Source organism: Diabrotica virgifera, chromosome 8 (assembly GCF_917563875.1).
Source record: "Diabrotica virgifera virgifera chromosome 8, PGI_DIABVI_V3a".
NCBI classification, from domain to species: Eukaryota; Metazoa; Arthropoda; class Insecta; order Coleoptera; family Chrysomelidae; genus Diabrotica; species Diabrotica virgifera.
Window position 1 is genome coordinate 152210931 of NC_065450.1, and position 26832 is coordinate 152237762.

The following is a 26832-nucleotide window of genomic DNA, read 5'->3' on the forward strand; positions in this document are numbered from 1 at the left end:
AGATAAGATGGGCAGGTGATGTGGTAGATCAGAGGCAGACAGTGTGGTAGATCAATTAAAGAGAGTGTTTTTGAGAGACGATAGAAGATCAGTAGGCCGTCCCAGAAAAAAAATGGAAGGATGATGAAGAATCGAACTATCCTTATCCTGAATTAGTAAAGGCTGCTTGTAGAGTTTTTGCATATTTAAAACAACGATGTGAACCATTTTATTTCACTTTAACAATCGTGAAATCCAAACAGCGAGAGAAAAATGTAATATTTTTTTTTACATTTTTAGATAATTGTTTAACTGCGGCTCGCGAAAAATTTCAAATTTTAAAAATTGGCTCGGGCTATCAAGGATCTTGGCCACCCCTGATATATTATATGTAAACCATATCCTACTATTAAATATCAGATTTTCTACACTTAAGAGCCAACAGTAGCGCGTCATCAATATAACTTCGGGAGATAGTAAATAGTACACCTTTTTTCGAAAGTTCTGCGAAACTTTGACAACAGTGCGTCGGGATTATTTGACATACCTTGAATATTGCGACATATGCGCGCTAAATGGAAGTAATAGGAAACAATTTTATTATAAGTAAATAAATATTTATAAATATAAACCAAAATAGGTGAAAATTTTATTAAAAGCGTATATTTTAGTTGTTTTTATTTAAATTTAAAATTTAAACTATTGATGATATTTGTACACTAAAAAATCCTCCCAAAACATATTATACTCGCATTAGAATTCGAAATATTTTTTTGTAAAATATACTTACCTGTAATATAAGTAAAACTCACAATTAACAATAATCTGTTTTTTCAAATAGTCCAACAACTTAGTTCTATTACACAAAAATATAGGGAATTCTTAAAATAATACGCTACTGCATTGAACAGATATGAATACAGATAACAGAAATAAGAGAATCGTGCTATTAGACTTAAAAATCTGACGCAGGTTTGTCGAATATGTTCGATTTCTTGTTAGAGATAAAACATTTTAGTAGTTCCGATGTGATACAATTCTTAATTGCAGTACAGGGAGTAACTTCCACATTCTAACATATTTCTCAAATTGGCTCTGTACCGCCATTCTTTACTATATTACGAATATGTGTGCCAAATGGCTCGACAAAATATTCAAAATTAAAGCCGCAATCTTGGACCGCGTTTTCCATTTTTGATGATGCGCAACTGTAGCCTCTTTTTTTTTCCGTGGAATTTATGGCTTTGGTGAGAACCAATTAGCCAGACTATGTTAAATTGAATAATTAAGTTGTGTAAATTGTTTCATAGTATCAAACTTGAGCATGATGTATTCATTTGTTTTGTTAGTAATTTGTAGCGTTAGTAAGGTGTTTATTTATTTTTTTTTTCAGCGCTAGGGCGTTAACCGGTTCAACGCCGCGGAGGTTTCAGCCCTCTTTGTGTGTGTTTTATGTTTTGTTTTTTTTTTCATTTTTTTTTTTTCATTTTTTTTATTTATTTTTTTTTAATTGGTTTTTTATTTATTTTTTTTTTTTTGTTATCACCATTTTTTTTCCTGTAATAATGCTTTACATTTAGTTTCTTTTGCAGAATTGCTTACAAAATTGGTTAGTAATTTTACAATTTTAGTTTACAATTTATGATGTGTTGATGAAGTACATAAAGTATATAATTATTTCCTGAAAAAATAATACAATTTAGGTCTATTGGAAGGTTTATATTGTAGTGAATTAAGTTTTTATATACATAGTTTGTTAATGTTTACATTATTTATTGGACATTCAAGTAAAACGTGTACCAATGTACCCATTTTACCACAACTACAAAGTGGATCGTCTGTAATTTTCATTTTGTGCTTATAATAAGGTGTTAGTGCATGATTAGCACGTATTCGATTTATTGTGGCGACAAAGTTTCTGTTTGGTATTTTGTGAAACCATGGTTTTCTGGGGATTCTTTGCTGGTGTTTACAAAAGTTTGTTCCGGTTGTTGATGCACTGTATAGGTTATGCCACATCTCATTTATTTTGTTTCTTTGATTTAAGAATAAATCGGACGGGGGTAGTTTAAGATTTAGTTCTTCTCCTGATGTTGAGGCTGTTTTTGCTAAGGCTTCCACCATTTCGTTACCTGTTATACCTGCGTGTCCCTTTACCCATAGATATATGACGACTTTATTCTTGATGTGTATCTCATTATGTAAATACAGGATTTTTACTTCAATATGATTAACTGATCTATTTATTTTAACATTTTTAAGTTTATCTACTGCACTTTTGCTATCCGTACATATTATGAATTTGTCGTGGTTAGAGCCGAGTATGTATTTCATAGCTTGCACTATTGCTGTTAATTCTGCAGTGTATATGGAAGCTTCCTTTGGTAAAATAAATTTTTTGTCAGTATTTTCCTCAAAATGGTAAAAGGCACAACTGGTATATTCTTTTGACTTTGATCCATCAGTGAATATAGAATCATAGTTTGGCCAGTATTTGTTTTTTGTTTCGTTGAACTTTGTTTGATTGATACATGCTACTTCTTGACTTTCAAAATAGTAGGTTCTAATTTCACGTGAAAAAATTTGTTCAGGTGAGTAAATTAAAACCGGGGGGAGTTGGTTGGAATAGACTATATCTGTAATGTCAGCTATTTCTGAGAAAGTTTCTACTATGAGGGGGGTTTTCTTGAAGTGCCAGTATCTATGGGTCAAAACTTGAACTGTTAGTGACTGTATACTATTGAGGTAAGAAGTTTTTTTGGAAATGGTTTTTATCATGAATTTTCTGCTCAATAGTTGTCTTCTTAGTTTAAGAGGAGGTTCCACGGCTTCAGCTTGTATAATGTTTATGGGCGTTGACTTTAGATATCCCAGGCAAACTCTTTGGCATTTATTTTGTTGTATCTCGATTTTATTTAGATGTGTATCTGCTGCTGTTCCATAGAGTTGACTTCCATAATCCATTATTGATCGTACCATTGTTTTGTAGAATAGTAAAGCCGTATTTGGGTCTGCTCCCCACTTTGCTTTACAAAAAGCTCTTAAAATATTTATAGAATTACTTGTCTTTTTGATAATTTGGTGGATACAGTCCTTCCATAATAGTTTTCTATCTAGATGCAGACCAAGATATTTTACAGAGTTACTAATACAGAGTTTATATTTTCCTATTGTTAATTGTCTTTGATAGTTGTTTCTGTTTCTAGAGAAAATACATATATTGGTTTTGGACTCGGATATGGAAAGTCCCATGTTGTCTAGGCATTTTTGGATTTCTGTAAATTCAGTGTTGATATTTTCTATACATTTGTCCTCTGATTTGCTACTGGTGTAAATAACAACATCATCGGCGTATTGAATAATTTTGGACTTTTGTGATACAACATTTCCTATGTCCATTGTGTACAGGCTGTGGAGGATTGGGCTCAGGATACTACTTTCTAGCCAATATTCAAGCCTGTTCTTTACCATTCTTTCCATGGTTTTAAATATACACGATGATAAGGCTATGGGACTATATGAATCCGCATTTCCGTTCTGTTTTCCAGGTTTTTTGATAGATACTATGATGTATTCTTTCCACATCGGTGGAAAAGGAATCCTATTTATCCAAATCGAATTGAACAATTCCAACAGGGCTTTCATATGGTCTAAGGGCATTTTATGCAACATATTGTATGAAATGTTATCCGCCCCGGGAGATTTATTATTTGTTGACTTAATGCAATGATCGAGTTCCCATAATTGAAATAGCGATTGTAGAACAGAAGTGTTCCTATTTACGGTAGCTATTTGTTGAGTAATGTTGTTTTCAACCCATGGAGGTGAGATTTTTGTGTGGAATTCGCTTATCCAGTCTTCTTTGGGGTTTATTGGGGGTTTATTTGCTTGTTTTCGGTTTTTATATCGGTTTACCTTGTTCCACACTTCTTTAATTGGTGTATTTTGATTTAGATTTTGGCATTAATTTATCCAGCTTTTTTTCTTGGTTTCTTTAAAAGTTTTTTTAGCTACTGCATCAAGTCTTTTATATTGTGTTAGATTATTAAGATTTGGAGCCTGTGTGTAGGTTAAGAAAGCTTGTTTTCTTGCTTTAGCAGCTATGTTACAGGTTTCGTTCCATCAGTCCTTCGAGCAATGATTTCTATTTTGTGTGTTTGATTTTCGTAAGGGAATTGCTTTGTTGGTAGCTTTGTTAATATTGTCGATAATGCCCATTAGTGATGATTTTGGTTCTGTTGCTTCAAGTGTAGCGGTGTATACATCCCAATTTGCAGCCTTGAGTCTCCATATATTATGTTTTGTCTGTTTAATTTGCGCAAGCGGGATATTCCTTCCAAATTGTATGTGTATTGGTAAGTGGTTAGAGCCATAAGGTTCTTCTAAAGTAGACCACGTAATTAGTTGTGTCAGATCCTGTGTACAGAGGGTCAAGTCTACAGCTGACTTCTTATTGTTTGCTAATGTAGGTGATCCGTCGTTCATAATTACTAGGTTGCATTGTTCGATAGCTTCTAGAAGAATCTTGCCATAAATGTCGTCATATCCATTGTTCCATGCCAAACTATGTGCGTTAAAGTCGCCCCCAATTATGAATGGTTTTGGAATTTGTTCCAAAAAGTTAGTCCACTGTTGTAATGATATTCTAGTTCTCGGTTTAAAGTATACTGAAACGAAGTAAATTTTTTTATGTATATATGGAAAATTAACCGAGATACAAGTATGCTCAAAGTTGATTGTAGTTGGAATTGAGACTTCTTGGTATATTAAGTCTGATTTTAATAAAATGGCAGAGCCACCGTACCCGTCGTCCCGGTCACAGCGAATATTGTTGAAGCCTTTAAAATTATAATATTTTTCTGCTTTAAACCATGTTTACGATAGAAGTGCAACGGAGTAGTTGCCCCTATCTAGTAGATATTCCAAGTTATTTTTATTAGAAACTGCCGAACGGCAGTTCCATTGAAGAATATTTATTGTCTGATAGTTGAGGTCTGAGAATGTGATGACGTGTTTCCATTTATAGTTAATTTGACTAAGTTTTCAAGTTCTTCCTTATTTACATTTATACTTTTTGTTACTAAAACTTTTGAGACAATTTCTATAACTAATTCTTATATTGAATTTATCATGCTCAAGTCTGAATGAGATGCAACTGGATTATTATTAATATTTCCCTTATAGTTAATACTTTCTAATATTCCTCCCGTAGGTAATTGAGCTATAGGGGAAGATATAATTTCATTATGCAAAATTAATGTTGGATCTGGACTATTTGGTCTTTGTCTTTTAAATGTTCGAGAATTTGTACTATTTGAATTATTATTGTAGAATATATTATTAGTTGACATTTTGTTAATTGAATTTAATGGGAGTTGGGTGGGTGTATAATTATTGGGATTTAATGGAGGGAAAGTTTTGAGGCAGGAGAGGTCTGTAGTTTGTTCCGTATTTATGGATGTTACTTTTGCATAGGAGTTTCTGGGGAACTGTTTGTTGGCGTCTTGATAACTAATATTATTGGAAGACATAGCGTCTTTAATAAGTTTTTGACGCTGAAATTCTTGACACGCGCTTAAGTTTGTAGTAAAATGATCTCCCGAACAATTAAAACATTTTGGAGTGAGATCGGTCTTTTTACATTCTTTTGAGTTGTGGGATTCTTGGCATTTATCGCACCTAGCCCTGCTCTTACACTGCCCACCTGTATGTCCGAATCGAAGACAATTAAAGCATAATATCACCTTTTGTTTATACGGTTCGACTTCCTTTAGTACCTTGTTGATTGTTATATATTTTGGTAGCACTTGTGACTTAAAACTAACTATACATGTTTTTGTTGAAATGTATTGAGTACCGTTTTCATCTACTTGCCTCCGATTTAATCTTGTGACTTGAAGGACTTCAAATTTACAGTGTAAATCGTACATTTTGATTCTGTTCTTAACATACTCTACTGAAAATTCTGTGGAAATATCTTTTATTACGCACTGTCTTACTAAAAGAAACTTAGGAATGTATATGTCTAAATTATTTTTTGTGAATATTGCTTCATTTTTTTAGATATGATATAGTTAGCCGATTTATAATCTTTAAATCTAATACGTATTTTATTTCTCCCTATTGCGTCAATGTTTACAATTTTTTCATCAATTTCTTTAAAATTTGTGATAATAATGATCCTCAACGCGTTTAATCTGCCCTGAAAATCGGGTGAATTATTTTCTAAATATGCGTAAAAAGGTCCTACATCGTTTTGTCGGTAAAGAAATTCCTCCCTTTTTGTTCCTACTTCTTTATTTATGGTATTTGTTATTGAAGTTTGTACATTAGCAAAGTCATTATCGATAATGGGTTTATTATTAACAAGTTTTGTGGTACTTATCTGTGTAACCGGAACAAGATTTTGAAATCCTAACAGCTCCTCTCTTGAAGATGTTGCATGTTCTGTATCCATTTGTGCCTCTAAAACATTTTTATCGGGTCGCCCCCTTACTGCACATATAAGTTTTTAATGTCTTTATTTCGATTTCGCTTTTTTATTTGGTGTAATTAATTTACTTTTAAAGTTCACAAAATATTTATTTATATACCTAATTTATAAACACCGGTTTTAAAAACAAGCTTCTTTCCTACGCACGTCCGACTACCACGACGAATGAAAGCTGAATGCTGTAGCCTCTTAATAAATTAATTTTGTTCTAGATTTGCACAAAGAGGTGGGTATACAAGCGAAGATGATCCTGGTTTACATCTAAGACTTCACCACCCTGAAATACTGAAAGCTTTGTCTACACATAATGTTGTTGAACTGCCTATGAACCAAAAATTGAAAATACTTGACTGCTTGATGAACCAATTGCTGACTTATGCCAATGTAAGAGACATAGTAGAAGATCGCTTGGCCAACAGTAAAAAACAAAGCCTGGATATGAAGGCGATGCAGCTGGCAGAAAAGAAAAGAGAGCAGGAGTATAGAGATTCCAAACAAAAGTTAGAGAAAGAATTAAAAGGAGAACCTGACAAGTTAAAAAATAAATTGGATATGTTAGAAAGGGTTGCAGAAAGACAACGATTTGAAAATAATAAGAAAACTAAAAAAATGATGGAGAGTCTCTATGATGGACAAACAGTTCTAGGGTAAGTTTTGTAAATATTATACCAGTCTTTCCTTTCAGAAGGACTGGTATAATATTTTCCTTTAAGTACATCATTCCTTTAAGTATGTCATTTAAAGGTCATTGTGACCAATTTCTGTAGTTTTTTTTATGGGAAGGAGTTGGTAAATCTTCTCAAGACTGTACCAGGCTGTGTCCGGTTAAGGATGATCTGGAGTGTGTTACATTCTGAGTGGAAGGGTCCATCCGCATGCAGTCCCCCCAGAGGAGTCGTGCTCATGAATACATCCATAGCTCTCTGCCTGCCAACTAAATTCCACTCCCTTATGCAGACTATTATATGGTAGATCCTCTCCAGACCGCTGCATCACATGAATAGCCCGTCTTCAGTATCTGTCTCTCACACGCTTTCTATCTCTCTTTGCCTCTCTCACTCTCCTACCTCTGCTGCAGATGCCTCTCCAATATTTCCTTCTTTCTGACAATTTGAGTTACCGTTTCCAGTACTGCCTTTAGGGCAGTCAATGAGGGTATTTGGCTCCGATTTCCATCCTACTACATCGATTTACTTGTTATTTTCACACTAAGTAGGGAATAGCTCAAGAAACAAAGTCTACCCTATGCTGATGTGCGCTTTTATCTGGGGGGTGCTTCCCACCCCTTCTCGGGGGTGAAAAATGTTTTGGTTAAAATAGCTACGGAAGAGGCTAGAGAACCTAATTTTAAGCAAAAACTGTTCTATAATTATTTTTTGAAAACTCAATACTTTTTGAGTTATTCGTGGTTGAAAATTGGCCATTTTCATTGAAAAATGACTCCTTTTCGGACGGATTTTTGCGAATACCTTAAAAACTATGCATCTAACAAAAAAACTATATAAAATATTTCTGTACCTAGGTTATAAAAAAACAAAGAGACTTGTGTCTTCATAAATCTTCTAGTTAAAATACAAAGAGGGATATGGTAGGTAAGAATAGTTTGTTTTTTTGCTGCATGCTCAAATCGGTGTAATCAACTTGAAATAACAGAGAAACTGTCGATTTTAGGTTTATAATGATACTAATAACTTTTGTAGTGCTTGAAAATACCTTTAAAATAAGCAATACTAAATGTCGATTACATTCAAACTAAGTGAGATATTCTGCAAAAAAGTTGATGACTAATGTATTTTAAGAAGAAATGAAAAGTATATTTAACCCCTCATCCATCAGAATTTAAATACATCGTTTTCCTTCTACAATACTTTTTATTATAGTGTTATTTCTATGTTCAAAAAGTTGAACTAGATTAAAATGAATGGTTTTTGAAAAAAATAAGATCAAATTATAGAGCGCATTTTTAAATTTTCTTAAAATCTTCTTTTTCCTCCATGTAACTCGAAAAAGATAAGAGATGCGAAAAATAGACACTAGACAAAAATGTAGGGCTTTTTCAGATAAAAATTTCCTTTTTATTTTTTATTACTGTATCTCTTATCATTTTCAAGTTACATGGAGAAAAAGGAAGATTTTTAAGAAAATTTAAAAATGCGCTCTAAAATTTGATCGTTTTTTTTAAAAACCATTCATTTTAAACCCGTCCAACTTTTTGAACATAAAAATAACACTATAATAAAATGTATTGTGGAAGGAAAACGATGCATTTATATGTAGGGGGTTAAAATTTCTTCTCATTTTTTCTTAAAATACATTAGTTATCAATTTTGTTTGCAGCATATCTCGCTTAGTTTTAATGTAATGAACCTTTAATATAGCTCATTTTAAAGGTCTTTTCAAGCACTACAAAAATTATTAGTAGCATTATACACCTAAAATCGACCGCTTCTCGTTATTTCAAGTTGAATACGCCAATTTAAGAATGTACCAAAAAACAAACTATTTTCACCTACCAATCTCTTTTTGTAATATAACTAGAAGATTTATGAAGGCAAGTGTCTCTTTGTTTTTTTATAATTTACAAAAATTTTTAATATAGTTTTTTTAGTTAGATGCATAGTTTTTAAGGTATTCGCAAAAAACCGTTTGAAAAGGTATTATGTTTCAATGAAAATGGCCAATTTTCAACCACGAATATCTCTAAAAGTATTGACTTTTCAAAAAAAAATTATAGAACAGTTTTTGCTTAAAATTAGGTTCTCTAGCGAATTCCGTGGTAATTTTAACCAAAAATTTTTCCACCCCTACGAAGGGGTGGGAAACACCCCCAAGATACAAGCACACATCGGCATAGGGTAGACTTTGAATTAGGAGATAAGTAGAGGGTAGGCCCAAAATTTCATTAAAATCCATGCAGTAGGATAGAATTCGGAGGTAATATCCTATTCTTGCTCCCATTGACTGGCGTACTTGTATTTTGTCTTTCCTCTCATTGCTACCTGAATTATGGTATGTGCGCTTAGCCTACCTTCCTGTGTGATTCGTCTCTGTCCTGATTGAACACTCTGCATTCGAATACACAGTGCTCGGCTGTGTCAGCTACTCCACAGTCTGTTCAGTTTCCATCTGCTACCTTCCCAATCCTTTCTAGGAAGGCCCTGAAGGAGCCGTGCGCTGTTAGGAACTGGGTGAAGAAGTAGTTAGTGTCTCTGTCGCCGCACTTCATCCAGTCTGCAATATTTGAAATTAGTACCCTCATTCAGGCCACCCTATGCTCGTTTACCCATTCTTCCTGCCAATCCGATATGCTGCTGATTCTTCTTGCTCGTCCTTCCCGTAGATTTCCGCCCTTTCCTTCGCCATCAGGTGGATGGGTAACACAACCGCTATAACTTGTGTGGCCACCGTTGATGTTCTATATGCGCGTGCTACCCTTAGTAGTGCTTTTCTTTGGACTTTCTCTAGCATTCCCCTATATTTCCTGATTTTAATCACTTGTTTCCATACCGGTGCCGAGTACAGTAGAGTTGACCACTTCCATTAAAATTCTTCTTTTAGCAGTCCCTGGTCCTCCTATGTTGAGCATAATCCTTGTCAAAGCTGAAGTTCTCGCCTCTGCCTTGCAGACGACGTGTTTTACATGCTCACCGAAAGTTTGCCTAGTATTTAGTACTACTCCCAAGCACTTCACTTTTTTGACAAGTAAGATCCTTTCCCCTTCCAGGGCAAATACTATATCTGGACCTCGGAGGTAAACTACGCTTTGTGTTTAGCCTGCGTTTGCAACAAAGTTTAGAGCATTGAGGATGTTAATAAAAATCTGATATATCCCATAATTGGTTGAAGACAATATGACCATATTTTAATGATAATGTATAACCAATTTGTATAATGCAACTACAAAAATAAGTGGATTAAAGGAACTTGTTCAAAATAACACCATGTCGACTTCCATAGTGTAGTTTATCTCCGAGGTCCAGATATGGCCTCTGGCCCTCTGATCCCTGAGGATCATAGCTTCAGTTTTCTCGGCCGCCAGCATGAGGTCCCTGCTTCCCATCCATGTCTTCCCGTTGAGGGCTCGGTTCACTCTTTGCATGATTGTCCAGTTTTCGTCGTGCTCCACTAGCACCACCAATGCCCAGGTCAGTCTCTAAAATCTCATTATACACAACATTCGAAAGCAGTGGCCCCATAACGAAACCCTGCTGCACTCCCGCCGTGGTCCTCATAGAGTTATCCCTCGCAATATTGATACACCTATCTGTGAAGTAGTTCCTGACTAAGTTCTTCAGATAGGGGATATTCCCAATTCACCCAATAGTCTAACGATAATTTTCCAGCTAGCACTATTAAAAGCATTTCTTATATCGAGGAAGAAAGCCACCAACTATCTGCTCCTACAAATGCATGTCTCCCTCTTGATCCTACTGATAGCGTCTACCACAGATTTTCCTTTTCTGAATCCATGTTGGACATCGGATATGCCATCTTTCTCTATTATCTCCTTCTCCATACTTGTCTTCACAAGGATCTTGAAGAACTTGCCCAAGGTATTTAACAGGCATATAGGTATAGTTGGTTCGCTAAACTCAGACGCAACTGGCTAGATATTTTAGTCGATAATTTTTTTGTTTTTTGCCAATTTTGAAAAAATTGGCAAAATTACTAACTATTTAGTGATGATTAACTATTTAGTAATTATTTTTTGCCAATTTTACTAAAATTGGCAAAATTACCTACTAAAATATCTAGAAAGTTGCGTCTGAGTTTAGCGAACAGACTATATGTACGCCCCAGGCTCCTCTGCTGCAGGTAGCAGAGGCTATTTTTGAACTACTGTGGCTAGTTTCAACTACGATAGAGTTCTAGAGTGTAACCTGATGATGGTCTGATAAGACCGAAAACGTTTGTTCTGTTATATACTGTAACAAAATAATTATTGACCTACCCTCGTATACCAGCTCCCGTCTCCGGACAGACAGAACACTATCGATGTTTCGAGATACGCCGATGCAGCGCCGATGACGTGCAAGCGGTCACATGGACATAGCTGGAGATATATAGATATTTCTGGAATATCTGTATCGCATATATAAATAGGACATATTTGTAAATAGAGTTAGTCTTAAGCTAAAGTTTGTAAAGTAAACTTGTATAAATAAAAAAAATAAAGTCGTATATAAATTACGAACCGCTAGTTTTATTGTAATTAGAAGTAATTACAGTAAATAACCGCTACAGTGGTGTTAACGGTGTGGAGTGTAAATAAATGAAAAGTGAAAAAAAAGACTTTTGAACTTTATTCGTCGAGAATAATCGGAGTGCGTTAATTGTTCGGTATTCGGAGAGACTTTTAAAAGACTTTTGAACTTTATTCGTCGTTAATAATTGAAGTGCGTTGATTGTTCGGTATTCGGAAAGACTTAGACATTTTGAAAAGTACGTGTGTGCCGACCAAAGATGTTGCTACAAGAACTGACCATAAAACAGCTCCGTGAACAATTAGAAGAGTACGAATTAGACAGCAGTGGGTGCAAGATAGTCCTACAAGCACGACTCAAGGATGTCCTCACGAAGAACGGAGATGACCCAGAGACGTTCCACTTCCAGTCAGCAGAGCAAGTAATCTTATCGAAATTAAAAACTGTTTCTGAAACGATCGATGAAACTTCTAGAAAAAACAACGAAAAACTTGAAGAAGTTAGTAGAAAAAGCGACGATAAATTCGAAAATGTTGCTAAAAGATTCGACGAGACTTCTCAAAAGATTGATGAAACTAGTAGAAAAAGCGACGAGAAATTCGAAAATGTTGCTAAAAGATTCGATGAGACTTCTCAAATAATTGAGGTCTGTAGGCAAAACAACGAAAAACTAGAAGAAGTTTGTAAACAGAACAATGAGAAATTTGAAGAAGTTTCTAGAACATTCGATAAGATGCAGAAAAGTGTAGAGACCGTAGAAGAAAAGATCAAACAGCTAGAGAGCAGGATAACCGATACAAAAGTACAACCATCAGTTAATGCAGCAGCGTTAGATCCTTTAGTGAAAGATGAACTACCGAGAGACGAAACGTCGCATAATATGAGATTCAAATTACCACCATTTGATGGAAAGTCCTCTTGGTCCATATATCTTAGACAGTTTGAAGCTATTGCGACCGCCAATCATTGGACCGAACAAGAAAAGGCTGTTTCCTTGACTGCTGCTTTACGAGGTGATGCTGCAGATATATTAAGGTCAATTCCCAAGGGTCAAGAAAATTGTTACCAGACCTTGTTCACTCGTCTAGAAAAACGCTATGGAGATGCCCATCTACAACAAGTATACAAAGCACAACTGCGAAGTAGAAGTCAACGAGCAAGTGAGAATCTGCAAGAATTTGAAGCAGATGTGGCTCGTGTGGTGCGGTTGGCTTATCCAGAGGTGCCAGACAGCGTTTTAGAAGAAATTGCAGTAGATACCTTCGTCAATGGGCTGAAAGATAATGAACTACAGAAAGCTTTACGACTAGCAAGACCGAAAGTTTTAGATGAAGCACTTGCTATTGCATTGGAACACGAAACGGCTAGTCAAACTTCACGAGGCCATAGAGTAAGAACCATTGAAGAAAGTGACGAACACAACGATGAACGTCTGGAGGAAATGATACGGAGAGTATTAAGTAATCAGATGCCAAAGAGACGCGAGCCTAGATGTTGGAATTGTGGAGACGTAGGCCACATTCGTCGTAATTGTAAGAAGATCGTACAGCCGTCGGAAAACTAGAGCGGGTCGACACCAAGGGGCAACTGCCGACCTCGAGAACTAGAGCCCCCATAGTAACTGTTAACCTTACGTCCTCCGGTGGAATCCACAACTTATACATCGAAGGTCGTATCAGTAATAGATGTAGATCATTTTTGGTGGATACAGGTGCAACGAGAACTATCGCACGTCCAGATGTAGTACGAGACCATAATAAATTATCACCTGCAACAGTAAAGCTTAGAACAGCGACTGGTGAGCTAATTAATACATATGGCGAGGCTAATATGTCAGTATCCATTGGCCAGACCACAGTTGAACATCAAGTATTAATTGCCGAGATCTCCGACGAGTTCATATTGGGGATGGACGTACTACGAAAAGTGGGGGCAATATTGGATGTTCAAAATGGAGTTCTCAGGATCAACGGTGAAGAGTTGCCCTTTAACGACGACAAAGAAGATGTCATCCGCTTACTAACTACATGCGACGTAACCATACCCGGTAATAGTGAGAAAATTCTGATGACCATGCTTGATGGACACTGCCGAGAGGGAAGTTTAAGGATGGTCGAAGATGTAGAAAATGTCGAGTTCCTAACGGCGAAAACTTTGGTAAAAGTTCGAGATGTCATCCCTGTAAGAGTTATGAATTTAAGGGAAACTGCTATTAAGTTAAGTAGAGGAGCTTTGATCGGACAGTGTGTTCCCGTGGCTTCAATTTGCTCTATGAATACCAATGAGAAATCATCAAAGTCAAAGTATCCAAAAGACCTTGTCGAGATGATCATTGAAAGATGCCAAGACCTTGACTATGAACGAACGGAAAAAGTAAGGTCTATGCTGATAGAGTATCAAGATGTTTTTGCTATTGATAAGAAGGATAAGGGCAAAACAAGCATAGTAACGCATAAAATAAATACCGGAGACGCTCAGCCAATCAGACAACGGCCTAGACGACTTCCATTTGCGAAAAGAGATGAAGCCGAAGAGATTATCAAGGATATGGACAAACAAGGGGTAATTGAACCATCGAACAGTCCATGGACATCACCAGTAGTTCTGGTAAAGAAGAAAGATGGTTCAACGCGTTTTTGTATCGACTACCGCCAGCTCAATGCGGTAACAAAAAAAGATAGTTATCCTTTGCCCAGAATAGACGATACATTGGATACTCTCTCCGGTTCTCGTTGGTTTTCCACACTTGATTTAAAAAGTGGATATTGGCAAGTAGACATGGAGCCAGCCGATCGGGAGAAAACCGCATTTTCGATAGGATCAGGGCTTTGGCAGTTTACGGCTATGCCGTTTGGTTTATGTAATGCCCCTGCCACATTTGAAAGATTAATGGAGGCAGTTTTAAGAGGTCTAACATGGAAAACATGCCTGGTTTACTTGGATGATGTAATTGTGGTTGGAAGGTCCTTTGATGAACATGCCAAGAATCTAATAGAAGTCTTTCAACGATTGAGGGCAGCGAACTTGAAGTTAAGTCCGAAGAAATGTCACATGTTTCGACGAGAAGTTAAGTATTTGGGACATATTGTATCGAGTAATGGTGTAACAGCTGATCCCGAAAAGATTGAAGCAATTAAAGATTGGCCAGTACCAAAAGATAAACATGAAATTAGAAGTTTCCTTGGCCTATGTACATATTACCGACGATTTGTCAAAGGATTTGCCAATATCTCCAAGCCCCTAACAAAGTTGACGGAGGAGGGCAAAGAATATACATGGAGTGAAGAGTGCCAAAAAGCTTTCGAACAACTACAAATGGCTCTGATCAGTGCACCGATATTAAGCTACCCGGGACAGGTAGGAAAATTTGTTTTGGATACCGATGCTAGCAACAGTGCTATAGGAGCTGTTCTCTCCCAAATCCAGGACGGACAGGAAAAAGCCATCGCTTATTTCAGCAAAGTCCTGTCGAAACCGGAAAGAAACTATTGCGTTACCAGAAGAGAACTGCTGGGTGTAGTGAAGGCTTGCGAACATTTCCATAAATACTTGTATGGCAGAAAGTTCCTTCTTCGCACCGATCCCGCTGCTCTAAAATGGCTCATACAATTCCGTAATCCAGAGGGCCAGATGGCAAGATGGTTAGAACGATTACAAGAATATGATTACGAGATAGAACACAGGGCCGGAAGAGTTCACTCAAATGCTGATGCCCTTTCGAGACGACCATGCAGTGCGAATTGTAATCACTGTGCCAAATTAGAGGAACGATTTTGCCCCGTGAGACGAACCACCGTAATTAATGAGCAATGGCAGCCCCAACAGTTACAAGACGCCCAAGAAGATGATCCATGTATAAAAAGAGTATTGGATTGGATGCGGCAAGGTGAGAGACCTAGTTGGCAGAACATTAGTGCATGTAGTCCAGAAGTCAAGGCCTACTGGAGCCAATGGAATTGCCTGGTACTAAAAGATGATCTTCTGTACAGAACCTTTGAGAACGATGATGGTACAGAATCTAAGCTTCAGTTAATTGTACCTAAAAGTAAAGTGTCAGAAGTATTGCGTCAGTTGCATGACGGTACATCAGGTGGACACTTTGGTATTACGAAGACTCTGCAAAAGGTTCGAGAACGGTTCTATTGGGTGAACTGTAAAGATGATGTAAGAAGATGGTGCCGGAAATGTGAACTGTGTGCATCCGGTAATGGTCCAGTTGGTAAAAAGAGAGCACCCATGAGACAGTACAATGTTGGAAGTCCTATGGAAAGAGTAGCAATCGACATTGCAGGTCCATTTCCAGAAACCGATGCTGGAAATAAATACATTCTGGTAGCCATGGACTATTTTACGAAATGGACCGAGGCCTATGCATTACCGAATCAAGAAGCTGCTACCGTTGCAGAGGTACTTGTTAAAGAATTCTTCAGCCGATTTGGTGTTCCCTTGGAGATCCACTCCGACCAAGGGCGAAACTTTGAGTCAGCTCTTTTCCAAAACGTTTGTAAATTGATTGGTGCCAATAAGACCAGAACAACACCCCTGCATCCTCAATCAGATGGAATGGTCGAGAGGATGAACCGAACGATGGGTAAACACTTGTCCAAAGTTGTATCTGAACATCAGCGAGATTGGGACCAACACATTCATTTATTCCTGATGGCCTACCGCTCGGCCGTGAATGAAACTACAGGTCAAACACCAACCTGCCTGATGTTGGGTCGTGAAGTTCGTTTGCCCTGCGACCTAGAGTTTGGCTGCAGACCTTCCGAGGAATATGTTGCAGGCGAAGAATACGTAGACCGCCTGAAGTTACGAATGAACAACATTCATGAACTTGCCCGACAACACATCCAGATAGCCAGTGACAGAATGAAAGATCAATATGATTCTCGCTGCAAGAATGAAAGCTTCGAAGTAGGTGATCTTGTCTGGCTTTATAATCCACAACGTCGTCGAGGCCTGTGTCCTAAACTGCAAAGACAATGGGAAGGTCCGTATGAAGTTAAGAAGAAAATAAATGACGTAATATACCGAATTAAGAAGTTACCAAACGGTAAACCAAAAGTTATTCACATAAATCGTCTTGCACCATATGCTGGCTCAAATGAAACAGAGGAAGCCCGAGTCCTCCAACAGGAGATGAAAGATGCACCACAGCCAAGTTTTAAGGAATTTATATCAAATTACGCAGAAAGAAAGAGTGCTAGATTCGGCGTGACCACAGAAGTTCAGCAAGATCTGTTTGGTGTTCCAGAAAACGTCTCTCTAGCCCACTGTGTTGCACAAGACCTCGAGATGACTAAAGGAATCTCGTCCGTATTCAATAGAAAGTTCGGCCGCCTGGACGAGTTAAGGAATCAACAACCTAAAATTGGAAGAGTATTGCGATTGGAAGATGGTCCTCGATCTTTGCTGTATATAGTGACCAGGAAGTCTTATACGGACACGCCAAGCTACGAGAACATATGGCGTGCTCTAACTAATTTGAAGAAAATGGTCTGTAATTATGACATCAAAGATTTGGCTTTACCAAAAATTGGCCATGCAGTAGAAAATCTGGATTGGAAGATTGTGAGAAGCATGCTGGAAGTGATCTTCAGAGAAACTGGCGTACGGATTACTGTGTGTTGCATGAACCCGAAGATGTCATACCCTTCAAAGACAGTAGACTGTTACTTCTTTTCTAGGGGTGTATGCAGAGCTGGAGAATCCTGTAGATTCCGCCATCCTGGGCCATCTAGAGTTGCTGATCGGGACGCTCAGATCTTAAGAGGGGAGCAGTGTAACAAAATAATTATTGACCTACCCTCGTATACCAGCTCCCGTCTCCGGACAGACAGAACACTATCGATGTTTCGAGATACGCCGATGCAGCGCCGATGACGTGCAAGCGGTCACATGGACATAGCTGGAGATATATAGATATTTCTGGAATATCTGTATCGCATATATAAATAGGACATATTTGTAAATAGAGTTAGTCTTAAGCTAAAGTTTGTAAAGTAAACTTGTATAAATAAAAAAAATAAAGTCGTATATAAATTACGAACCGCTAGTTTTATTGTAATTAGAAGTAATTACAGTAAATAACCGCTACAATACTTTATAGTCTAATTTAGATAATTTTTAAAAGAAAATTTTGTTTAATAAAAATTCTACCAGTTCAGTTCAGTACCAGTACAAAAGGAACTCTTTTTAGTTCTTCAGTATTTTTACTACGGTATACAGCTAACTAGAGGGGTTTCCCTTTTAATTTTATTTATTTTTCTTTTTCAGTACTGATAGAGCATACAGAAAGTACTTAAAGTTAAATTCTGTACCTGCCATATTTGTTAATGATGAGGAGGAGCATGCTGGCATTTGCAATGACTCAGTTTGTGGTCAGAATACTGAATTAGTTGATGCCAGTAGACAACAGCTACTTCAATATATGAGAAAAAAGCTTATTGTAAGTTCACCAAAAAGTCCTAGCAAAAGAAAGGTATGCATATCTCATTTTTAAACTGATTATATTTTATTAAACATATTGATTGATATTTTAGATGAATGGTACTTTGGTTACGCCCCTTCCACTAATAGAAGATGAAAATAATGCCAAAGAGTTATTAATGTGCACAGCCAATCCTGAAACATGTCCTGTACATTCCAAAAGTATTGAAAGAGTAAAGTGGTCTGTTATATACCATGATATTCAACTACAAGAGGTTGAAGATAGACTGAATAAACGAGGTATTAGAGAAGGAGAGTTGCTTCAAGTTATACAAAACTACAAGGAGAGGTTGGAGGATGTTGTAACTCGCACGCCAAGTAATCTCTTTAATCCAGAGGAGGGGATAGAAGAAGTGGACGATTCGAGTACAAGGTATTACTTTTAAAAAGATACTTGCGCCCATAGGCGTAACCAGGGGTGGTTTTGGGGGTTATAACCCCCACCCCCTATTTGGATGTACTTTGCGCTCTATGCGCTTAACACCATTAGTATTCCATAACCCCCAGAGACCATCAAGTAGTTGTACCCCCCCCCCCCTTGGGTCATCCTGGTTACACCTCTGCTTTCGCCAAATATATAAAAAATGCCTATGTAATAATATGTACACACACCCAAATTTATATGGAATCACCTTGTATTTCTAAGTAATATTTATTTCTTATGAAAAAACTTGTTATTATTATGAAGAATAAGGGTTTTTATTGAAAATAGACAAATCTATAAGACAATCAAGTAGTACAGCTCGGTACGGTATAGGTTATTTGCTCGAGTTGCAAATTAAACGAAAATAAATAAACTAACTTTTGCGTCCAAAAACGAAAATATGCGTCATGTGGGGTTATAGAACTTACAACGGGGAAAGATTATTGGTCTTGTGGACCAAGTAATGTTCTCAGAGGGACGTAGCTGTAAAGCTAGGCGTAACACAGGGCGTTCTGTCCAAAACCTATGCTAGGTAACAGGACTAAGATAGCTCAAAAATAAAGCAAGGAAGAGTCACCAAAAAGTAATAACGGCTCGCCACGATCTTTTAATTGCCCAATCAGCTGAAAGACACTCAACCATTTCTCACCTGTAGCTCCAACGGCAGCTTTTGGAAGCTACAGGTGTAACTCTTTCAGTTGAAACGATAAGAAGAAGAGTTCGTGCCAAAAAGTAGACAGCAGGGGACAGATATGAGTTCCCGAGTTATCCAGGCAGCACAAGATTTATCGTGTAAATTGGTGTCTTCACCACCAAATCTGGAACATTGGCAATTTACAAAATGTGCTATTTTCAGAAAAAGTCAGGATTTGTGTAAAATCAGATGACCCACGAAATCGTATACTTAGAGGTCGAGGAAGACAAGCAAGAACGAAAACTGTCAGTTCTGTTCACAAATATACAAGTGGAAGAGGACTTGTGATCCATAAAAAACTACTTTAGTTTTCATCCAATCAATGTTAAGTGCTCACAGGTATGTTGATAACCTGTAGTTAGGCTCTGGAAAGGTGCAACGGGAGAAAATTTAATTTTCTTGCATGATAATGGACCTCCACATACCATTAGATTGACTAGAGATATCATTGAAGCAGAAGGTATCCCTTGTTTGGAGTGGCCTGCTTGCTCACCCGAGCTTAACCCTATAGAGTATTTGTGGGATATGCCTAAAAGAAAATTTTAGAGTTCGTCGGGATAATCCACAAAACACCGCACGGCTAGTACAAGCTGCTCTTGAAGGATGGAGCAACCGACCACAACAAAATGTTGATAATTTGATTAGGAGCGTGCCCACGCAAACTGAAGCTTGCATAAGGACTAGAGGCGATAACACTGACTACTAAAAAAACAAAAAAAAATAAATAACAATTTATACATTATTCGTTTTACATTGAAAGTTTGTATGCTATTGACTGTAAAACAACTAGATTCAATTTGTTTGTTAAATTCTTTATTGTTTTATTTAATTGTTATGTATTTGTTATTAAATTGCTTTAAAATAAATATTGTTTGACTTCGTGTGTTCGTTTTTTAAAATTCGCCCGAAATAATACGAAATATCAGATCATTCCATATAAGTTTGGGTGTGTGTATATCTATCATACATTGTTGTATCCTTTTTGCAAATTTGCCTACTCTAGACTATATGTCCTTTCCATGTTTTTAAGATCATTAAACTGTTACGACAGTTTCATAAGATTGATCCCATATAAAAAAGAATACTTGATGAAAAAGAAGAAGTATGATATTGATATGAAGATGTTCGAGAATATTTGAGATGTAATTGAAAAATCCAGTTTTATGTATGTTCGCGGAGACAGTCAGGGACTAGTCCACATCAAAATCATCTTTCAGTGCGTCACAGTTTTTCGATATCTTTCTAACGCATTAAGTTGGAAGTGCCAGAAAAAAGGTATGTTCGTGATTAAAGTCATTTATAACATTTAGGGCCGGTTGTTCGAACGCTAATCAAAAATGATCATTATCAAATATTTAATTACTGTCACAACTGTCAATGTCAACTTTGATTAGGTTGCTGAAAACATAATTATTGATTACAATTATGAAATTAGTTAATCAATTATGTTAATAATTGTTATGTTAATTGATTAACTGATCTCATAATTATAATCAATTATGTTTTCAGTAACCCAACCAAAGTTGACATTGACAGTTGTGACAGTAATTAAATATTTGATAGTGATCATTGTTGATTAGCGTTCGAACAACCGGCCCTTATTGTAGTTGTTGATAGATGACGCTATAATCGAACAAAATATGATTTATATAATAATATTATCTATACGGGGTCATTCCATATCAACTCAACACACCTAATTTCCACCCCCTCTTCAGATTTTGTTATAATTTGGAATACTCATAGTGGTTAAAAAAGGAAACAAAAATACAAAATTTTAAATTTTTATCTCAAGCTGTTTCCGAAATATGGTTATGTAAAACTTTCCAAAAAAAATCCAAAACCATACTTTATTGGAATGGTTGTAGAAGTTGTTCTAGTTGAGCTAGAATGCTGCGAGAGGTGTCATTTTGCAGCATTTCTAAAGCTCCTTACAGTGATATATACAGTATGATATTCTGATAAAAAAGTTTTTCTCAAACAAAAAAAAATATATTTTGATTAAGTTTTTTTTTCAAAAAGTACATAATTCAAAATTTTCATAATATTCCTACAAATACATAATACTGTTGTTAATAACATAAAAATTTTATCATGGGATGGTGATGGGTTCAGAACAAGAAAAATTAATTTTACACATACAGTATGGTGCAAATGAAAGAAATAAATTCGTAATGTCGCAAGCTGGCGACTTTAAGGAAAAATCCCGAAATAGGTCGATTTTTATTTTTAAATTGTAATTTTTTAGCATATATATCATACTAGTGACGTCATCCATCTGGGCGTGATTACGTAATCGATATTTTTTTAAATGAGACTATAGGTCGTGTGTTAGCTCTTATGAGTTTAGTTTGTTTTAGTTTTAAGTTTTTTAAATTCTCTGTTCAGTAATATAAACAATAACATAAATATTTATACAGGGTGGCAAAAAAGTTTTTTAATTAAATTAATTGATAAAAAAAGAAGAATTTATGTAATTTATCTGTTTCTGGCAACAGTAAAATCTATTTTAAATTAAATAAGTTACATACCGTCTTCTTGGCTCAACTTTTTTTGCCACCCTGTATAAATAAATATATTATTGTTTATTAATTATTGAATAGAGACCTGAATAACCTTTCAAATGAGCTAGCACACGACACCTAGTCTCATTTAAGAAATCATCGATAACGTAATCACGCCCAGATGGATGATGTCAATAGTATGATATATATGCCAAAAAATTACAATTTAAAAATAAAAATCGACCTGTCTCGGGATTTTTCCTTAAAGTCGCCAGCTTGCGGCATTACGAATGTATTCCTTTCATTTGCACCATACTGTATGTGTAAAATTTATTTTTATTTTGTTGAACCCATCACCATCCCATGATAAAATTTTTATATGTTCGTAATAGTACTATGTATTTGTAGGAATATTATGAAAATTTTAAATTATGTACTTTTTGGAAAAAAAACTTGATCAAAATGTATTTTTTTTTTGTTTGAGAAAAATTTGTTTATCATAACATTATGCTGTATATATCACTGTAAAGAGCTCTGAAAACGCTGCAAAATGACACCTCTCCCAGCATTCTAGCTTAATTAGGACAGCTCCTACAACCATTCCAATAAAGTATGGTCGCGGTGATTTGGATTTTTTTGGAAAACTTTACATAACCATATTTCGGAAACGGCTTGAGATAAAAATTTAAAATTTTGTATTTTTCTTCACCTAATCATCCACTATGAGTACTCTTAGTCCGTTCTTTAACGGTAAAATATTGCAAAACCTCTAAATGTTAAAGAACCTCTTGGATTGACATGAAATTTGGCATACACATAGCTAACAAGTCAAAGAAAAAAAGTGATATTGTGCCGATATGTGCTTTTGCCCTGGGGGTGGTTTTCACCCCCTCTTGGGGGTGAAAAAATATTCGTCCAAAGAAAGTCAGGAAATGGATAAACTGGCTAATTTTAAGTAACTTTTTTTCTATAGAGTTTTTTCACTAAGTCAATACTTTTCGAGTTATTTGGCAGTGAATATGTTCATTTTTTCAACAAAATAACCACGCTTTTAGACGGTTTCTCGCAAATATCTCAAATAGTATGTATTTTGTCGAAAAAACATTCTTAGCAAAAATATAGCCTGTAAAATATTTAAGAAAATGGTGTATATATCACGTCTCTACACCTAGTAGAAGCAGAGTTATAGCTAATGAAAAATAGGTTCATATTCGTCAAATTCCAAATGGAATACTTTAACGTGAAATAACCAAAAATGAAGCACATTTCGGGGAAAACTCATTACAACTTATTTAAAGTGTTTAAAAAAAAGCTTCATTTTTGTTTTATAAAAAAAATTTCTAGCATCAAAATTAAACAAGTTACGCTCAAAATAAAGTTACTCCCTTTTGGTTTTGGTAAAAAAATCGAGAAAATCACCCCCTAATTAGTATCTTAAATGAACTTAATCGTTACGACTTCACAAGTTTCTTGACTAGTGTATATATTGTTTATATGATCTGTAAGTTTCATCGGTTCAAAGTCCTTATTATTGAAAGAGCTGTAGTTAAAAGGGGTTGAACGAGTCACTGATCACGAATGTATGCAAATTTAGAAACACCAAATCTTAATCAATTTTTGTCTGACAGAAAAACAAAAAAATACATGATATTCAGAAAAGTAAATCTGACTTTTTTTGTTTTTCGAGATTTTTGGTATCTCTAACAATTTTTAAGTTATTTTGAAAAAATGGATATTTTTCAAAATTTAAATTTTTAAAAATTTTACTTTGAAACCAATTTTTTTCAAAAATAAGCACTTTGAATCGACCAAACTTACAGATCATATAAACAGAACGTAAGTAAAATAATTTGTGGAGCGGTAACGATTAATTTAATTTAAGTTGCTAATTAGGGGGTGGTCTTCCCGATTTCTTTTTTGCAAAAACAAAAGAGACCAACTTTATTTTGAGCGTAACTTGCTTAAATTTAATGTTAGAAACTTTTTGTAAAAACAGAAATAAAGCTTTTTTTAAACACTTTAAAAAAGTTATGATAGGTTTTCCCCAAAAAGTGCTTAATTTTTTGGATATTTCACGTCGAAATATTCTATTTGAAATTTGGTGAATATTAATCTATTTTCCATTTGCTATAACTCTGGTTCTACGAGATCCAGAGACCTAGCGCGTACACCATTTTTTTACTTTTTTATAGGCTATATTTTTGCTAAGAACGGTTTTTTCGACAAATTACTTACATTTTGAGTTATTTGCGAAAAACCGTCTAAAAATGTGGTTATTTTGTTGAAAAATGAACATATTCACTTGCAAATAATTCGAAAAGTGTTGACTTGGCGAAAAAGCTCTATAGAACAAAAGTTACTTAAAATTAGTCAGTTTATCCATTTCCGGACTTAGTTTGGACATATATTTTTTCACCCCCAAGAGGGGGTGAAAGTCACCCCCAGGGCAAAAGCACACATCGGCACAATATCACTTTTTTTCTTTGACATGTAAGCTATATGTATGCCAAATTTCATGTCAATCCAAGCGGTTCTTTAAAATTTAGAGCAAAAACCGTGAAAGAATGGACTATCTAAATTTTAACAAAATCTAAATAGGTCAGGAAAAAAATTAATTCAAAGTGTGTTGATTTGACCTGGAATAGCTCTACGACTATACTTAAAAAGAACATACCTTTTTAACAATGAAATAAACTAAACAGATTTAACTAAAATGTCCTGCTATGATTCTCTACATTCTTAAAATCATATATTATGTCATTAATGACTCACTGAAAGACTGAGAAGAACTTTAAATTATAGTTGTATAGTTATGTAATAGGTAAATAATGGGTAAATACCTAAATTATTTTTTCCGATTATAGCGCCATCTATCAACAACTGGAATAAATGTTATAAATGTCAGCAACTTATTCACTTCTGTCCCCAAACAAGAAACCATTAATCTGGTCCGTTTTCTTCGAAGAGCAAATTCTATTACCATGTCTACTACTAACTCAATTATTCAATTGTTACAAACTTGTCTAGCTCAAGACTTCTTTTTATTTAATAATAAATATTACAGACAACGTGATGGCTTAGCCATGGGTAGCTGTCTTTCCCCCCTTTTAGCTGATATTTTTATGGATCATTTAGAATCCACACATTTATGAAAAATCCGGAAATTCTCCATTGGTTTCGATATGTTAATGATATTTTGGTCTTCATATCCGGTAACCCTGAATCAGCAGATTTATTACTTTCTAAAATCAACCACATCCACCCACCCCAACATCAAGTTCACTATGGAACTAGAATCGTCCCAATCAATTAACTTTCTTGACCGTACCATCACCAGATTAAATGACTAATTAGATTTCAGTATCTATAGGAAACCTACACAAAGGGATCATGTCATACCAATATCTTCCAACCACCCGATGTCACACAAACATGCAGCCTTTCACAGTTATGTACATCGGTTAGAAACCATTCCTTTATCTCCATCTAACTACAATAAAGAACTCAATATCTTACGTCAAATAGCATTCAATAACGGGTATGACCACAATCTCATAAACAAAATCATAAGAGACACCTCAGAGTCTTGAGAGAGACTGCATTCCCCAGAGACCGGACCATCAAACCCTTCTATGCTTCCTTACCTTATCACCATGAGGGTCTTGCTGGTGACATTAAATATCTGTTAAAGAGAGCAATTGATAATACCCATATTTCTTTTAAAGTTCCTAATAATCTAGGACAGTGTCTTACTAATTCTAAAGACCCTATTCATTACATGAATCGTAGTGGGGCCTATAAATTACAATGCTGTGATTGTAATGCTACGTATACAGTGCCGACAAAAAAATCTTTACATTGCCAAATAAATCACCAAATTTGAAGACAATTTGCATGCGTTCTGTCTGTACTTGGAGGGGAGGGTAGGGGAGGCAATTATCTCTAGTTTACGGACCGCTTGGCTTATTTAAGGTATTCTGCGCATTTGCACTGTAAACAGTTGGCTTTGTGCGGGTAGTCAGGGTTAAACTTCTTCTCATTTACCGCGTAAAGTTTGAGATCGTCAAATTCTAAATTGAACTGACAAATATGGGTCGAAAAAAACTCACAAAAGAGGAGAAGGTTCGTGCTTTAACATTGCTGGAGAAAGGAGACACTAATTACCGTAGCACATGATATTGGTGCTTCGAGAGGGGCTATTTATCAACTGAAACGTTGCAGCCGAACGTTTCAGTTGATAAATAGCCCCTCTTGAAGCACCAATATCACGTGCCTGTAAAGATTTTTTTGTCGGCACTGTATAGGTAGAACTTGTAGATCACTAGCTTCTCATTCCCTAGAACATACCAAAAGAGAGAACACTTCCACTTTCTCACAACATCTTAAACAACAAAAATATATACTTTTATATATACATTGATTTATTACAATTAAGTTTGAAACATCTGAATAGTTCTGCTTCCCTTTCCTTAACAAATATTTTTCTATCAAACAAACACTAAACATATCAAAATAGCATGTACCAAAATATACAGTCACTGCGCACGCTAAATAATGACATCACTGGCTTGATGAAGTTTAATTCGCGTGTACCTAACTTTTTTATTTGCGTACACGTTAGCGTGTACCTAAGACACAGCGAAATATAGCCATAATAATAACTAATGTAAAACTATGTGACGTCACGGGTCGTTTGAACTATTTTATACCACAGAAGACTTTAACTATGTACTTCTAAGTTATTACGAGTTTTTGAAGCGTGAAATTTTGGAAATCTTATTTTTAAACAAAACTGAACATTATTATGTAATAAAAAAAATGTGCAAGTTCCCTATTAAAAGTGCGAAAAAAGTTGCTGAGCTATGAAACCAGGTGTCGCTTTTCCGAACTTGCACGGTCCCAATAAAAAACAAAATATATTCATATATTCTAGGTCCTCGTGTTATTGGGTTAATACCAGTTAATGGTATATCTGGCCCAACTATCATGAACAACCGTTTGAGAGGGAAACGAGATGTGCAGTCAGCCAAGAGAGGCAACAT

At 35.7% G+C, this 26832-nt stretch overlaps 2 protein-coding genes across 2 annotated transcripts in view; both read left to right on the top strand.

Moving 5' to 3' along the window:
* The window catches only part of LOC126889995 (uncharacterized), a 241029-nt gene that overhangs the window by 64745 nt on the left and 149452 nt on the right, over nucleotides 1-26832 (top strand). The gene's annotated exons all lie outside the window — the stretch shown is intronic.
* Nucleotides 1-26832, top strand: part of LOC126889994 (bromodomain adjacent to zinc finger domain protein 1A) — a 118946-nt gene that overhangs the window by 43366 nt on the left and 48748 nt on the right. The window contains exons 6-8 of the mRNA XM_050658795.1: nucleotides 6685-7119; nucleotides 17956-18160; nucleotides 18222-18541. Coding sequence (XP_050514752.1) covers nucleotides 6685-7119; nucleotides 17956-18160; nucleotides 18222-18541 — 960 coding nt within the window. The remainder of the gene's footprint in view (nucleotides 1-6684; nucleotides 7120-17955; nucleotides 18161-18221; nucleotides 18542-26832) is intronic.